This window comes from Polistes dominula, unplaced genomic scaffold, assembly GCF_049000335.1.
Source record: "Polistes dominula isolate Pdom_NZ unplaced genomic scaffold, Pdom_raw_medaka contig_373, whole genome shotgun sequence".
Lineage (NCBI taxonomy): Eukaryota > Metazoa > Arthropoda > Insecta > Hymenoptera > Vespidae > Polistes > Polistes dominula.
Genome location: NW_028300899.1, coordinates 7,607,182 through 7,621,489, shown reverse-complemented (window position 1 = coordinate 7,621,489; position 14,308 = coordinate 7,607,182). Strand labels below are relative to the sequence as shown.

The following is a 14,308-nucleotide window of genomic DNA, read 5'->3' as shown; positions in this document are numbered from 1 at the left end:
ATGATTTTGACATATACTATATACGCGTATATATATATAATATATATATTATATATGCACCTGTATATTGTATATTAATATCGACAAATAAAATTTCTCTCGACATAGATAGATCGATTTGCGATATATTTTGATGTTCTAGAACATTTATAAATATTCCGGTATTATTTTAATCGATTATTTTGTAGATTCGTCTTATAGAGGTTAGTAATAATTAGGTTAGTATGACGTTAGCAATGGGTTAGTATTGTGTAATATCCTGCAACAAACTATATATGTGTATTGATGCGTATCGCTTTTTTTTTTCTTTTCGATTGTATTGTAAGACGTATATATTTATTTGTTGGTGCGTGCGCGTACGAATCTACGCGCTTATATGCATATAGTATTACATATCTTTATAAACACTTTTTAATTTATCTTTTTAAAATGATAAAAATATTTATCACAGTAACCGATGATGTTCTCTAATGTTTTACGTCTTTAAGTAACTTATACTTATTTACGTTAATCATTGTTTGTGTTATTTCAGACTAGTTTGGTATGTAATGTTTTTTGTTGAAATATCTAATGCACAATTTAATTTACATTACATCAATGAATTATTTAATATAAGAGTTTAAAAGTCTGATTTATTTATAAAATTTTCCATACTTCTTTTTTCATATTACAGAATATGTTTTGGATCATTGCTAATTTTTTAAATAATATTCTATATTTGCGTCTATATGTTAACTGTTATTGTTATTTTTATCCAAAAATTTGTTTATTATTCTATAATCATATTTAAATTATAGGTAAAATGTATAAAGCCAGGACGATGCTGAACACCTTGGTGCCTTTGGCACCACGTGTGTGTGGACCGGAAAGATTTGCTTCATGGTTAGTACGTAGTCATCCTTTGGCTAGAACAACTCAAACCATAGTCGCAACACCGGCTCGGAAATATAACAGTCGTGTTGCTACTGAACCTTTCTTAAATGGTAGTACCAGCTCTTATGTAGAAGAAATGTACAATGCATGGTTGCAAGATCCTCACAGCGTACATGTGGTAAGTATTCTTTTAATTGTATTAAATATAACATGTTACACATTAAATATGTATAACATTTTTGTATAATTTTATGTGTGAGTACTCATCGATTTATGTTTTTGCAGTCATGGGATTCATTTTTCCGTAGTAGTACTGCTGGAGCTGGTCCAGGCCTTGCATATCAAGCTCCACCATCTCTTGCTCCAAGTCATAATCAGGTACCACTTGGAGCATTGTTGCCTCTCGGCGGTGGATCTCAAATAAGTCAGATGCCCATTAATGAAAAAATTATAGATGACCATTTGGCAGTACAAGCCATTATTCGTTCCTATCAGGTATGATATCGTCTTTATTATTTTGTTGATTATATCTTATTTGGATTAATTTTTTTTACCATGCTTATTATTTAATTTTATATCAATAAAAGTGATTAGATAGAATGTTTAACTTTTTAAAGTATTTTATTTTCTTTTATTTGAATTTATTGAGAAGAATGAATTTATTTAAAAATATATATCTAGAATTATGAGATATAAAAAAAATATAAATCAAATGAAAATATTATATATATTACACAATATTTATTCTATTAAAAGTTATGTCAATTTTTATTAATTTTATTAATTCAAATCACAGATAATGTATCACTGGTAATTGTACGATTTAGTCAGTTTATTGCCCGCATATTTCATTTTTATTTGAATTTTTATGTTGTCATAGCATGTATTATCTATCTATATCAAATACATGTGTGTTACATGTTTAGGGGAAATCATAAATATCTGAATGCATGTAGAATTATATCAAATACTATGCTTAACCATCTAGCACAAAATTTATTAAACAAGTTTTTGTGTATATTTGCATATATTAAAGATGTTAAAAATTACAATTTCTGTTTTAAATTTAGAAAAAATCTATTGAAGCAGAATGTAGTTGTTCAAAGCTCAGATGGTTGACGCATTGTTTTCTATTCTTTATTGTTTAGGACTATCATATGTGTTTAAAAATATTTAAACATGAGGTGTCTTAAGATTGTATCATGGTTGAATGTTGCATAATGACCCTTATATCATATGATTACACTGGCTGTACACTGTATCTTCTATTTCAAGCATGTCATGCAATTTATATTTTTCTCTTTACTCAAAATAATCTATCTTTAAATAATTTTAATATGAACAATGTTCCTGCTCAATGATTGCTTGTCGTAATTACAAAACATCTCTCGTATACATTTTTTAATGAACGAGGAAAAAGCAGTAGCATCGCATTAATAATTTTTTTTCTTGGGTTTAATTAATATTTTTTTATTTAATCAAATATGCTCCTTTTTGATTACACTAATTAATCAATTTTACTTTAATGATATGTGAAGAATTGATGCGATTATTAGTACACCTTATATAATTTGAAAAAATTAGAAATTAACTGATGAAGCGTTTGTACATATAACTAATACAATTGTTTGATACTATATATTTATCATGAACGTGATGGTGATTATTTATTTAAAAAATTTACACAATTAGTTAAACAAAATATATATATATATATATATATATATATATATATATATATATATGTGAGGTCTATTTGTTGGGATTATTCATTGGCATATAGGCTCGAGGTCACTTAGTCGCTGATTTGGACCCACTGGGTATCATGCAAACAGACCTGATACATACACATTATGCAGCCCGCAAGGAGCTCCAGAACAAGTTCTGCGACAATACATGCTTGGTAAGGCTTTGTCCTAAGCCATTTCTTTGAGCTATCATTTAAAATTGTTAATTTGCCTGTGTGCGATAAGGTAAAGGTGTACTAAATATATTCTACTAAAAAAAGTATATTTTCCAAACTTTAATGACATGCAATTATTAAGAGCATTCTTCATCCTATATTATATCACCTTATGCCAATATGCACACAGGATATCTTGTCACATACATATGTATGATGTTCATTTGCATTATCTCCTTTTTTAATCATGTATATGTGTATATATCTATATTAATTTATTTATTTTTTGTTATATATATTTTTATATGATGTTATCTAAATTATATTTCAAAAAATATATAATTCTTTATTTTAATATTTAATGGCTCGTTGACATTATGCATTTGGTATACAAGATATTTTTAGTTATATACACATATACAATGTTAAGATTTATTTAAATTAGAAAATTGTGATTTTGATATCATGGTTATTCCCTTTATATATTTGTATATTTTGGGTGCAATGGAGGAAAAAGGGGTAAATGTGAAAACATCATAGTTTTATGCTGGTACTGAAAATGTATTGCTTATGTATAATGATGAAATATTTATGAAGGAAAGGTACATATCAGGAAAAAATCTAAAGTATAATATCAATATTTATTTGTTTTATTTTGTTAATGTATTTTGTCCAATGAATATCTGTATACAACACGTGTACAACACTGTATTCAAACACATGTTTGTAAATTTGCAGATCAAATCATTTATTGTATATGTTAACCCTTTGAGTGCTGAATACTTTTAACTAAAATGATTTGTAGGAACGGAATAATTTATTATTAACTAGATTCTAATAATAAAATATATTTAATAATTAAAGTTTTTCTTTCTGTGAATATAATTTAATTAATTAACATAAACATTACATTATTTTACATTAATATTGACAAACACGTATATGCGTCGATAGACCACTCTGGTAATTTTTATTAAACACATATATGCGTCCATAGCACTTTAAGGGTTAAAGAAAACAAACAAAGTTATATTTACTACTAAAGTATATTTACTGCTAAACATTTTTAATTACATATTAATATGTATACAAAACAATATAGGTAAGAATATAATCTATAAGATATACTTTCTATTGCTTTGCACGTACTTATGCTATTATATATGTTTCCGCTTTACTTTTTTTTGGCATGTTCAATGTAACTTGAATATTTATTCGATTACTTGCTTTATACGAGTTTTTTGCTTTACTACCAAACTCCATATAAAAAAAGGAATTTATTTATTTTTGTATAAACAAAGGAACTATTGTGAAAATCGAATGTATTTATTATATGTATATTTGTGTTTAATGTTAATTGTATATAATAGTTATATTTTAATTTTTAATATTTAAATTATATCATACAAAATTATGATTTAAAAAATAAATACAGAATACAGAATAAAAAAAATTCTGTAATCTGGTGTCTCCGAATTTGTAAATGAAATTCGGTCCGTATGAATATGGCATTACATTGACAGATTCGTGGCCATCATATCGCAAAATTGGACCCACTTGGAATCAACAGTGCAGATCTTGATGATAGGCATCCTCAAGAGTTGCTCTATAATCATTACTCATTCGGTAAGCCCAACTAAACGTGAATATGTGTAAAAAGAGGAATATTTAACATAAAAGATAAAGGAGCACCTGTACTTAACAGTTTAAAAAAAGATATAATTATATTTATATTAGTTAAGATTATATATTGTAGAGGAAACAACACGCATACATATAAAATCTTTTATTTAACAATTAATCACAATCATTAGTTTATGTTTTGCTATTTATTTAGCTTAATATGTAATAGTAGTCATTTTGATATAAATATGCACAATAGCGATATTTAATAAGAAAGTTTTATTGCCCAAGAGAAGTTACGTTATCATCTAGTCTTTTTTGGACACAGAATTAATCTTTTATATCGTAAACTAAGTATAGATTGTCTTTAAAAAAACTAACAAGATTTGTAGATTAATTAGTTTCTAAAAACACGTACACATTATTATGACATTTATTGTTTTATCCGTTTTTAAGTAAACCTTATCGTTTATATTATAAATGTATATGAAATTTAAACTTTCAAATAACCAGTGAATCTTTGAACCAGTGAACTAGATGATATTTATTAAAAAATTTAGTTATATATAAACTTATGTGAATACATTTAAGATATATATTATTTTTTATGGAAATGTGTTACCAAGATTCACTCGAACTCAAAGTGCGTTTTCACAAAAGTACTTCGGTAGTAAGTACAAATAAAGAATGAAGTGAAAATTAGCTCTCAAGTTTATTATTGAGTTTGAGTCTGATGTCCACAGGGAGGGGACAACGCACTACTTACGCTCAGGAACTACAATACCGAGTAGCTGCTCTTATGAAAAGTATGTAATTATTACATCCAAAGCAGAAATTCCTTCTGCAGTTCTCTTTTTCATTTGTATTATTCTCTGGAAGGCACTGGTTCATTTTGGAAGTATATACGGTTTCTAATGTCACAATAAAGGTGCTTGGGAACTATTACACTACTGTACATGTTAAAACTATTTTTTCTTTATTTTTATTAAAAAAAAAATTAATTTATTAATTATTATTTTGTTGTTGTTGACAAAGTACTGGTGAAGGTCCACGTGCATGTTATAATGATTAATTCAAAATCATATAAATAATATAGAGCTAAGGTGTAAGAAAAAAATATGACCTTCCTTTTTGACTTTTAAACTAATCGCTTTGCATTAATTTTATTTGTATTATTTTTTAATTATTATTATTATATTTATAGTTTTGTTAGTAATTATTATTACTTTTTTTTTAATAATTTCATATAGCATTGATTAACTTGTAATTGTTTAGTAATATGCTTTTCTCGATTTTTTAAATTTGTTTAGTAGATGTTTATAACATTAATATGCTTCTTGTGTACATATATATAAAGCTTTATATGATTTGAGAAGAATAATAAACAGCATTTAAATTTGATGAAATACTTACTAAATGCTTTACACGCAGTTTTATAAGAAAAGCTATTATATTTGTCGATTTGAAATTTGCATGAAGTTTAATTAAAGTTTGCACATTTAAGTTTTCTTTTAAGAAGACATGTGTTCCTGTATGTATTAAATAACTAAAGCATAAGACTTTAAAATTGAATTTTAAGATGAAAAGTTTATATACGATATGTTACACAGTATATATTAAATACAATTTCAGTATCAGTTTTAATTTTATAGAGAAGTGTAAATATAATGTAGAAATATAAATCTATTATATTTTTTATGTTTATATCTTTCTATAATTTCTGTGATTGTGTTTGTAAATGAAAAACAAAAAATATTATTATCAGATAAATTCAATAAAATATTATATTTATCACGATTTAAAAAATTTCCATTATAGTATAAAGGTACATTAACAAAAGATATCTAATAATAATATTTTCGATTATAAGTCATAGGTAATTTTTTAATTTGTATAGATGATCATTAATGAAATTAAAATTGTTAATTTTATTATTTAAACAGAGGAATCAGATATGGATCGCGTATTTAAATTGCCATCCACTACTTTTATCGGCGGTAAAGAAAAATCATTACCGCTGCGTGAAATTCTTAAAAGATTAGAAGCAACTTATTGCGGTCATATCGGCGTAGAATTTATGTTCATTAATTCCTTGGAGCAATGCAATTGGATTCGACAAAAGATGGAAACTCCTGGTATCATGGAAGTTACAAACGATGAGAAACGACTTATTTTGGCTAGATTAACTCGAGCAACAAGGTAATTTAATTATCAACTGATAGTTACAATATTCTCTCTCTTTTGAAAATATATTTAATTAATTTATTTTTAGGTTCGAAGCTTTCCTCGCACGCAAGTGGTCATCTGAAAAAAGATTTGGATTGGAGGGTTGTGAAATCTTAATTCCTGCAATGAAGCAAGTAATAGACAAATCTACAGAGCTTGGTGTGGAATCTATTGTTATGGGTATGCCTCATCGTGGTCGTCTCAACGTTTTGGCTAATGTCTGTCGTAAACCATTGAGCCAGATATTTACACAATTTGCTGCACTTGAAGCTGCTGATGATGTATGCATATAAATTATCTAATTTATTTATATTATTAATCATATTACTTTCTAATGACAAAATAACTATTTGTTAAGGGTTCTGGAGATGTGAAATATCATTTGGGAACATACATTGAACGTCTTAATCGTGTAACAAATAAAAATATTCGTTTAGCAGTTGTGGCAAATCCATCTCACTTGGAAGCAGTTGATCCGATCGTACAAGGAAAAACTCGAGCTGAACAATTTTACAGAGGGGATGGTGAAGGTAAAAAAGTATGTATTTGATCAATATAAATTATTATTATTATTATACATGCATGAAAGAATGAATTATATTAATGTTATTAAATCCTTGTATTAGGTAATGTCCATTCTCCTTCACGGTGACGCAGCATTTTGTGGACAAGGCATTGTATTTGAAACTATGCATCTATCAGATTTACCAGATTATACAACTCATGGTACTATCCATATTGTTGTTAACAATCAAATCGGTTTTACGACGGATCCAAGACACTCCAGATCTTCTCCTTATTGTACTGGTTAGTTTCATGCATTCGTTTATATATTTTTTATATCTTAGGAATTATTTTTTAAAACATCATTTTTCCAGATGTTGCCAGAGTGGTAAACGCACCAATTTTCCACGTAAACTCTGATGATCCTGAATCTGTAATGCACGTATGTAAAGTGGCTGCTGAATGGAGAGCAACATTTCATAAAGATGTTGTTATTGATATAGTTTCATATAGACGTAATGGACACAACGAAATTGATGAGCCAATGTTTACGCAACCTTTAATGTATCGTAAAATTAGACATACACCACCGGCTCTTGATAAATATGCTAAATCACTTATCGATGATGGCGTTGTTACAAAGGAAGAAGTAAAGGTATACTATTTGTCTTTCTATTCTTTTTAATCATCTAATTATTATTTCATGTTCATATTACATATTCATATTTTTCTATAGGATGTGCAAGATAAATATGAAAAAATATGCGAAGAAGCATACGTGAATGCTAAACAAGAAACACATATTAAATATAAAGATTGGTTAGATTCTCCATGGTCTGGTTTTTTTGAAGGCAAAGATCCATTGAAAGTATCTCCTACTGGAATTAAGGAAGATACACTTGTGCATATTGGAAAGAAATTCTCGTCTCCTCCACCTAATGCCGCAGAATTTGTGATTCACAAAGGTTGTGTTTAATTATTCAAAATTTTACATAAATTACAATGAACTATCATGATAATCTCTAATTATTATTTTCAATCAAGGTATCGAACGTATTTTAAAATCTCGTATGGAAATGGTCGAAGCTAGAACAGTTGATTGGGCTCTTGGAGAAGCAATGGCATTTGGTTCTCTTTTAAAAGAAGGAATACATGTAAGGTTGTCTGGTCAAGATGTGGAACGAGGTACATTTTCACACAGGCATCATGTCTTGCATCATCAAACTGTTGACAAAGCTACGTATAGGCCACTTTGTTACTTGTATCCCGATCAAGCTCCTTACACTGTGTGCAACAGTTCTCTTTCAGAATTTGGTGTTCTTGGTAAGATAAAAAAAATTAAACTCTTATATTCTCAATTAATTATATATTTGAAGATATATCTTAAATTAATTACATTTATAATTTAATTTAATAGGTTTTGAATTGGGTTACTCCATGACGAATCCTAATGCATTGGTATGCTGGGAGGCACAGTTCGGTGATTTCAACAACACAGCACAATGCATAATCGATCAGTTTATTAGTAGTGGACAAGCTAAATGGGTACGTCAGTCTGGACTTGTTATGCTCCAGCCTCATGGTCTAGAAGGAATGGTAAGTTTCATAAATAAACACGTGTTAGAAGTGAAACCTTCAAAAAACTAAGTTTCGAGAGAATGAGACGAATGCAAAATATCAGGTATAGGATAATTGTAGGGGGTTTATTTGTTATAATATTATTATTATAATATTGTTACCAAATTCAAAAATTATTTTACGTTTTATTGACATATAATACATAACATATTACACAATAAGCAAGTTCTCAATTTGAAGAAATGAGGTAACTAAAATATGTATGGTAATTAAACACCTCTCTGCGTGCACGAAATGCACGACGCGTTCCGTCGAACTCTTTGAAACTTTGCTAATATTTTCTTTCTGCAGATTTTCACGACACTGTTCGGCGTTATTTTTCAGTAAAGAGACACTTGAATCACAATTCACAATATCCAATTGCGAATCATCTGAATAGAAAATAAAAAATAATGATACAAAAGTAATCTATTGAGATTATGCTTGTTTAGTATGAGTAGAAAGAATTAAGAAAGAAATATATTGATTGAAAGCTATTTAATGACTTACGATGATCGTTTTCACTATTTCTAATAGTGGACGCATTATTACCCGCATTAGAGATATTATTCTGCACATTTAATAACGCCTTTTGGAGTGCACGAAATGTACGAACACATTCTGTTGAACTCTTTGGAATCTTCCTTATCGTGTTTTTCTGCTTAATATCACACTTTTTTTCTCTAGTTTGCGGCATTTTTTTTTATTGTTAAACAGATATATGAAAAATAAAGTCTTCTGGCCTAAACGAAAAGCTATGATGAGGGGAAAATGAGAGAAATTAAAATGAAAAATAAAACATGTGATCGAACCTAATAGATGGTATAATAAAACCTTATTTGTTCGTTAAAGGAAAGATTCCCTTCCTAAAAAACCCTAGTTTATATATAAAAAATATAATATCGTCCAAGCAAAAATAGGACATGTAGCTTACCTTCTTTTGACTTCGCCTGTATGCAAATGCAACGATGAAGTCTTATTTATAATAAATATAAATGATAGTGTGGAACTTAACCTTGTTTGTCGAATTTCGTCAACTCTTAGTTGCTTGTAATGTTATTTATTCACAGATTGTCTAAGATGTATCGCCGTAGACGTCCAGTGAAGAAATAGGAAAATTTTTTTTGTAATGGACAAAGTACGGTTGGTTGATTATGTTGGTTATGAAAAACCGTTGATGGTTAACGTAGCAACGCTCTGACATAGCAACATCATGCCACGCGCAGAGCTTGCCTTTGCTTTGACACACACACACAAAAAGCTTAGTAGCCAGGAGCGGGGACTACGAATCAAAGACTGAGAATAGGAAAAACTGTATAGCTATATTCTGTCTCGTTCTCTCGCAGGCTCAATCCTATATGTTTGTCTCTTTTTCTCTTCTTATTTAGTATCGCGGCCGTTTTATAGCCGCCTACCGCTCCGTTACATTTTTTTCAAATCACATCCATTCTAAAGAAGTTTTCACTTCAAAAATGAAAATAGATTGCTAAGTGCTTAAGTCTTCATAATAATATATTTGTAGGGACCTGAACATTCAAGCGCTCGTTTAGAACGTTTCTTGCAAATGTCTGCTGACGATCCGGATTATTTTCCACCAGAAAGCGAAGAATTTGCCGTAAGACAATTACATGACATTAACTGGATCGTTGCCAATTGTAGTACACCAGCTAATTACTTTCACATTCTAAGAAGACAAATAGCATTACCGTTCCGAAAACCATTGATAATGATGACACCCAAATCTCTACTTCGTCATCCAGAAGCAAAGTCAAGTTTTGATTTGATGCTAGAAGACACCGAATTTCTGAGAGTGATACCTGAGGAAGGGCCAGCTGCAAACAACGCTAGTAATGTTAAAAGATTAGTTTTCTGTTCTGGCAAAGTCTACTATGATTTGAAAAAGGGACGTTCTGAAAAGAAACTTGATGATCAAATTGCTATCGCCAGAGTTGAACAAGTAAATATAAAGGATAAAACATTATTCTAATTCTTAAAAATGTTTTTATTTATATTATATTCTTTACAGATTTCACCATTCCCATATGACCTTGTGAAAAAAGAAGCTGCTAAATATCCAAATGCAGAATTAATATGGTCTCAGGAGGAACACAAGAATCAAGGCGCATGGACTTATGTGCAACCAAGATTCCACACTGCACTCAATGGAACGCGCGGTGTTACGTAAGTATCATTTTACAGATTTTGTTTTTTTTTAATTCAAATATCAAAGAAATTCTATAAGAGAGTACTTTCCTTGATCCCTCTATTGTTGATGCACGATCATATTCTTTTTTTTTTAACACTAGATTTACGGAACCCGTCAAAATGACAGGTTTTCGATTCAATCCTTAAAAATTCTGAACATGTAAACATTATTCTTTATTATTCTTAAAATATTACATATTCGTTTTTTATTATATAATGCAGTGAATATATATTTTTAGTCATGTTCTCTGGAACACCTTTATTTTATTATTTCTACATGTGGTATACCTCTTTTTACAAAAATACGTCTATTTAACGGTTTAAGTTATATAGATAGACAATATCTGGAAATAATAGAAATGAAATAACAATGAATAAGAAAAAAGAACACTAAACAAATGACGGCTATTTTCCAGTAAATATACAAGTTTGGACTTGTTGTCTACCGTTAGATCAAACCTTTTCATATCACAAATGCTCACGGTTTACTGGTGAGCTTTGCCGGTAAAAGAAGTTATTTTTGGAGGTGAAACATCTCTTATTATTTTATAAAACAAGTAGATCAAAGTGAAAGATTATAAGATAGAGTTTACATATAAAAAAATGTATTGAAGACAACAGTACATGAAAATCTATTCGCTTCAACTTAGAGTACTTAGTAGTCAAAGGGTTAATAAATAATTTCAAATAAAATTGCATTTTAACATGCCCGTCAAAAAGACGGATTTCAGTAAAAAAAGGTATACAGGCAATGCCCATAAATCTAGTGTTAATATGAATTAATTTGAATTTATTTGAGTCTCTAGATTCATATAGAAAAGAGAAGAAGATATGTTTGATAATTCTGTGATATGATTGACGAGAAATACGTAAATGTAATTATTAATAATCATTCAGATTGTTTAATAATTACATTTGTATGTATGAGAGAGTGAGTTTTATACATTGAAATATTTCTTTTATTTTTTTGTTATAATTTTGTCTGTTCACATGGCCCACATTTTTCCACTTTATTAGTATGTTAGTAATAATAATACTTATAATGTTATAATAATGGTTCATTCAAATTTCACACTTATTTAAAAAAGAAAAAGCAAATGTCTTTAGAAGAAAATAAAAAATGAAAGAAATTTGGGCCATGTTACAGTTTTGAAGATGCGACAAATTCCAAAGCAAGTGAAAGTAGTGGAGGATGGTTAAGTGATTGGTTTTCTTCATTGAAACCAGTAAAACCTACTCCTATGCCTGAGTCATCAGATTCTAATAAACCTAAGCCAAGAATAGTGAGGTAATATCGATGGCACATTGCTTATGCTTCACTTATATGTATATCGCTGTAAATTATACATTATACATTTATTTATATTACGCATTTCGTAGAAAGAGAGAGTCCTTTGTTTGTTTTTTTGTTTATTTATTTGTTTTCTTCGTATTATCAAATATAATTAGATCAATAATTTTTATTTTACAGATATGCAGGCCGTCCCACTGCAGCGTCTCCCGCAACAGGTAGCAAAATGCAACATCTAAAGGAACTTAAACAAATCCTGGACGATTCATTGAATGTTTAATAATCCTTCGTTACGCTATGTAGAAACAAATTTTATTTATTCTATTATACCATATTTGTTAATGCTTTTCCTCTTCTATTTTACACTTTACACTTACTACTTTACGGAGATAATATCACCATTCAACTATGTAAATGATTTCTTTGCTAACGACCAACATTTAAAATCAACTGATACACATGGATATTTTATCTGACTAATGCAAGATGTATATTTGTTATATATATATAATATTATTTATATGGCTTATATTTTTAATTGCATGAACTTTATGGGTAAACGAAGCTATATATATTATATAATTTTTATTTTGTATTTTTTATCTCTCTTTTTTTGTTAATAATTAATTATTACTTTTTATATAGTTACCCATATATTCTTGCAGTGAATAATACATATATGTAACATCTTTTTTCATTTACTACTTAAATATAATTAAATGTTATTTTGTTTCTTTGATTAGCGTACGCATAAATATTTTACAAATAAATATACATGCTAAAATTAAATTAAAATTTCTGAAAAAGTAATTTTCATTCGTTTAAATCAGTTCTATGAAATGTTGCCGTCATGTATTATTCAATGCCGGTCCATAGATTTGAAGGAAATTTGACATTTGTATTAGGATAAGATACTCATGTGAAAGTATTAAATATATTATTTGTTAATATTACGATGAGGAAGAAAAAAAATACGACGATCCTGTGAACAAAAAGTATTATTTTTAATTTAATGAAATACTACGCAGAGCGTATGTGTCTATTAATAGTAACATTTTCGAAATATAAACTGAATCTCTTTATGTCTTATTATATAAAGAAGCAAAACATAATTATTTATTTTTTCCTGTGATCCATACATGCCAAAGGTAAAAAAGAACTATCAACTACGTTCTTTTACCGTAGTTAAGAAAAATATGTATATCTTTTACCGTAAAGTAAAAATATGAATGAAAAACTTAATTAATATTTATTTATTGGTATTTAATATTCTGAGGACTACATAATAATAATAATAATAATAATAATAATATTATTATTATTATTATTATTATTATCTACAATTCATTATGGTTTCGTTGATAAATAATATTTTACATGAAGAGTTTCAGTAAATATTTCATTATGAAAAGAAGGTGGTGAAAATAAAGATATGATGATGGTGATAAACTAGTACAACTAGTTTAATATATAATTTTAATAATCGAACATCTTAAGAAAGAGCCAATTATACAGATTGGAAACTACATAGTTTACGAAGGGATAATATTTATATTTCTCTATTTGTGAAAAGTTTAAATTTTGGGATTCGCGAATTATATTTATTGGGGCGTGTTATTATTTGATAATCAATGAATAATTATAATAATAATTACACGCGCTGTGTTTTTGAATAATGATATTATCCAAGAAATTGGATTGTTATTTAAATGAAAAATGGTAATTCCTAGAAAATTTTTGTTTGTCTTAATGATTCTAATCATCGATAGTGAAATGATACTTGTGGAAATTACTGCTAGGATATTATATAGAGATGCAATCTGGTCAAATGCGAACTGCAGTGTTGTGTTATCAACAATCCTGTAATAATATGCATAATAACAACAATTTAAAAATGCATATGTATGACTGATAACGAAAACAAAGAAATAAAAAGAATTACAAAAAATCAAGAAAATAAACTTTATTCAATAAATAAATAAACATAAAATTGTAGTACTTTAAAATAAAAACTGTTACACTTATTTTTTTGGTAATATATTTATTTCTTCAACATCATATACGTG

The 14,308-nt window shown here is 28.1% G+C and overlaps 2 protein-coding genes across 7 annotated transcripts; one reads left to right on the top strand and one right to left on the bottom strand.

Annotated features, from left to right (window-relative positions):
- Positions 1–802: 802 nt before the first annotated feature.
- Nc73EF (oxoglutarate dehydrogenase Nc73EF) lies at positions 803–14,266 on the top strand. Of its 6 annotated transcripts, XM_015323342.2 has the most exons (16): positions 803–1,051; positions 1,159–1,368; positions 4,300–4,402; positions 5,143–5,205; positions 6,343–6,598; positions 6,672–6,906; positions 6,984–7,163; positions 7,252–7,432; positions 7,504–7,784; positions 7,866–8,094; positions 8,174–8,452; positions 8,547–8,725; positions 10,269–10,703; positions 10,773–10,927; positions 12,099–12,239; positions 12,423–14,266. In XM_015323342.2, the coding sequence occupies exons 1-16, from the start codon at positions 803–805 to the stop codon at positions 12,520–12,522; spliced, it is 3,276 nt and encodes a 1,091-aa protein (XP_015178828.1). In that variant the 3' UTR covers positions 12,523–14,266. The 6 variants fall into 6 exon arrangements, with proteins under 6 accessions (XP_015178828.1, XP_015178830.1, XP_015178831.1 ...); XM_015323344.2 differs by lacking the exon at positions 5,143–5,205; XM_015323345.2 differs by lacking the exon at positions 12,099–12,239.
- On the bottom strand, positions 8,860–10,257 carry LOC107067661 (uncharacterized). The gene is made up of 2 exons (XM_015323348.2): positions 9,257–10,257; positions 8,860–9,138 (listed from the first exon to the last, which is right to left on the bottom strand). Exons 1-2 carry the CDS (start codon positions 9,441–9,443, stop codon positions 8,918–8,920), a joined length of 408 nt encoding a protein of 135 aa, XP_015178834.2. The 5' UTR covers positions 9,444–10,257; the 3' UTR covers positions 8,860–8,917.
- Positions 14,267–14,308: the final 42 nt, after the last annotated feature.